This window comes from Mesitornis unicolor, unplaced genomic scaffold (genome assembly GCF_000695765.1).
Source record: "Mesitornis unicolor isolate BGI_N332 unplaced genomic scaffold, ASM69576v1 scaffold35907, whole genome shotgun sequence".
In the NCBI taxonomy this organism is placed as follows: Eukaryota; Metazoa; Chordata; class Aves; order Mesitornithiformes; family Mesitornithidae; genus Mesitornis; species Mesitornis unicolor.
Genome location: NW_010194992.1, coordinates 24,817 through 27,439, shown reverse-complemented (window position 1 = coordinate 27,439; position 2,623 = coordinate 24,817). Strand labels below are relative to the sequence as shown.

Sequence of the window (2,623 nt, the reverse complement as noted above, 5' to 3'; positions counted from 1 at the left end):
AAATAATAAATAAAAATATAAATAAAAATATATTGACAGCTTCCATTCACAAGTAAGGGGCTTTACTGTAAACCCTCTAGAAATCTTCCACAAAGTAAAAAAAAAAAAGTAAAAGGCTGAGAAAAACTGGTTTAGACAGAAGTCCCTCTGAGGCACAGTGTCTCTTTTACTTAATTTATACAAAACAGAATGATATACATCTAATTTGAACTGACATCTCTAAATACTGTATTAATATAAACATATTAGCAAAAACATCAAGTGTACACAATACATACACTGAAGACTAGACAGTCTGCCTTCATTATGTTTTCTAACACAGAAATACTATTACAAATGAAAAATCATGCACAGCTGTTAAAACATGCATGTACAAAAGTAATGGAAAAACCTTTTGAAGTTTTCGCAGGCGTTCCAGTGTCTTCAATTTCACTTTCCTCCGTCCCAACCATATCGCTTTTGCTAGAAACCCTCTGAAAAGCACTGACTTTGCTGCTTGATGGTTTTGACTGCTTTTGCAATGATTCTGGTGATATGTAACACTGCTTAATAACATCTTCATCTGTTTCTTCCTCCGAACTGAATGGTGGAGTTCTATGCAAAAACACACACAACCCGAGGACTTACTAGGTTTCAGTGACTGCACTGATGTATACACGTATTTAAGCTTCCTTGTATTTTTCTCTCCAGTAAAACATGCAATTTTCTTATGTGAAAAAAACAGGAGCTCCTACAAATTCTAACTATCCACAAAACCATTTAAAAGAAAATCACACTGTTAAGTAAACTCAGAAAGTTATCACTAAAAGATCACTCAAAAAGACACGATTACTTTCATCTATGCAACTATCTTTACAAAATAACAGACCAATGTATATAAAGTTTTGCCAGGCAAACAAAGATAGGCTTTCATGGACCAGCAGGGAGAGAAAAATCCAAGGCCAAGGAAACTGCACCACAGAAAGTCTGTTCTGATATTCTGTTAGATGAAAATAATTCAGGAATTTTTCAGTGCAGGAAATTACAAAGTAATGTGACTGACGGGAGTGGAATCTGGAATACTGTGTTAAATTTTGGTCATAGTAAGAAAATGCCAAATAAACTGAAAAAATAAGGTCACAAAAGTCTAGAAATGCTTTTAACTGGCTCAGAAAAAACATCTGAGAATGAACCTAAAGGAAGTGATGCTACCCAATCTCACTGGATTTCCCTCTCTGTGGTTCACAATAAAGAATACATCTGCTGAAAGAAGAACATGCTCTCTTTCAGTGATTGTAACAACAGACTAAAATGGAATACTACTTCTAAAATAAACACTAAATATGCAGTTCAGAAAGTGCTTATAATTTCAGCTTACTAACAGCTTTTGCGTGGCAAGCATGTGAATATTCAGTAATCAAAAATATTTTCTTCGAAAATACAAGTGAACAAAACATACGTGATACTAGGGGTCTTTCTGGAAACTCCATTTCCAAAAACCTTCCTGGATCTAGAAATAACAAGACAAATTATTTCAAACAGTCAACAAAGTAAGCATAAAGTTTACACAGAAGTAATGTGAATTCTTGGCTCAATTCTTACAATATTAGCAGAGTCACAAAAGCCCAACCCCACAGGACTGTTATGTGACGTATGAGCAACATGAGAACAGCATCTCCTACTTTGGTGTAGATGTATTCTCGGGAACGGCTGCTCTCTGTTCAGCTGGGCGGACAGTTGTTGAAGACCGTTTTGCTGGTTTTCGTGCTGTGGCAGATGAGGAAACTCCCAATTGATTGAACTTCTGTTTATCTACAAGAGAAGTTAGCTATCTCATTATTAGAAACAACGTTTGGTATCTTTTGTAGTTCATTTCTAAAATTTAATCTAAAATGAAATTTCTAAAATTAAATCTTTGTTGCAGATCATAGTTTTAGCAAAAGAGAAGGAAAAAAAAGTAATTTTTTTCTTCAAAGCAGTTCAGTTACCATGTATCTTGTCCATATCAGAGCTAAGATTTCTGCAGTTAAACACAATGTCAAGAACCCCTTATAAGAAACTGGTTAGTTAGCCATAACAACATAGAATATTTATATAACAAATTATGAAAGCAGCTATATATAAATGTTGCTAAATAAAACTTTATAAATAGCCGTTATAAAATGTAAGAGAATAAAAGAAACCAAAAACATTGTAACCTTCTGAAGGAAGCTGAGGACAGGAAACAGTTCTATTACAAGATGATGATTTCTCTTCAACCCTAAAGCTAACTTGGCGTTCAAGAAGCTCTCGGATTCGCTGAATGTCAGGCTCTTGCTTCTGTTTGTATTCTCTAGCAGATTTGATAGCACGCAAAATTTTATTTAAGTGATCATTTGGGATACCACGAACACCCTAAGGAAACAAATTGCATTGTAAACACAGCAGCTATTATTTCTGGGCTCTCTATCCCACAATCATAGACACTCTTTTAAACTTCAAATATCACAAAGCTTGTAGAAAAATCACAGAAGCTGGTAATGCTGCTCACAGGTGTAGCCATATCCTCCACAGCTGCAATTTTATAGACATCCTCTCAGGGTAATACATTACATCTACTTATAACACGTGGAAATTTAGCTTTGAATTTTGTAGGTTGAGGGTT

General features: G+C 34.7%; 1 protein-coding gene across 1 annotated transcript in view; it reads right to left on the bottom strand.

Annotated features, from left to right (window-relative positions):
- Nucleotides 1–391: 391 nt before the first annotated feature.
- DZIP1 (DAZ interacting zinc finger protein 1) overlaps nt 392–2,623 on the bottom strand; it is a gene marked incomplete at both ends in the record, with an annotated part of 27,044 nt that continues 24,812 nt past the window's right edge. The window contains 4 exons of the mRNA XM_010187977.1: nt 392–594; nt 1,439–1,489; nt 1,662–1,791; nt 2,178–2,373. Coding sequence (XP_010186279.1) covers nt 392–594; nt 1,439–1,489; nt 1,662–1,791; nt 2,178–2,373 — 580 coding nt within the window. The remainder of the gene's footprint in view (nt 595–1,438; nt 1,490–1,661; nt 1,792–2,177; nt 2,374–2,623) is intronic.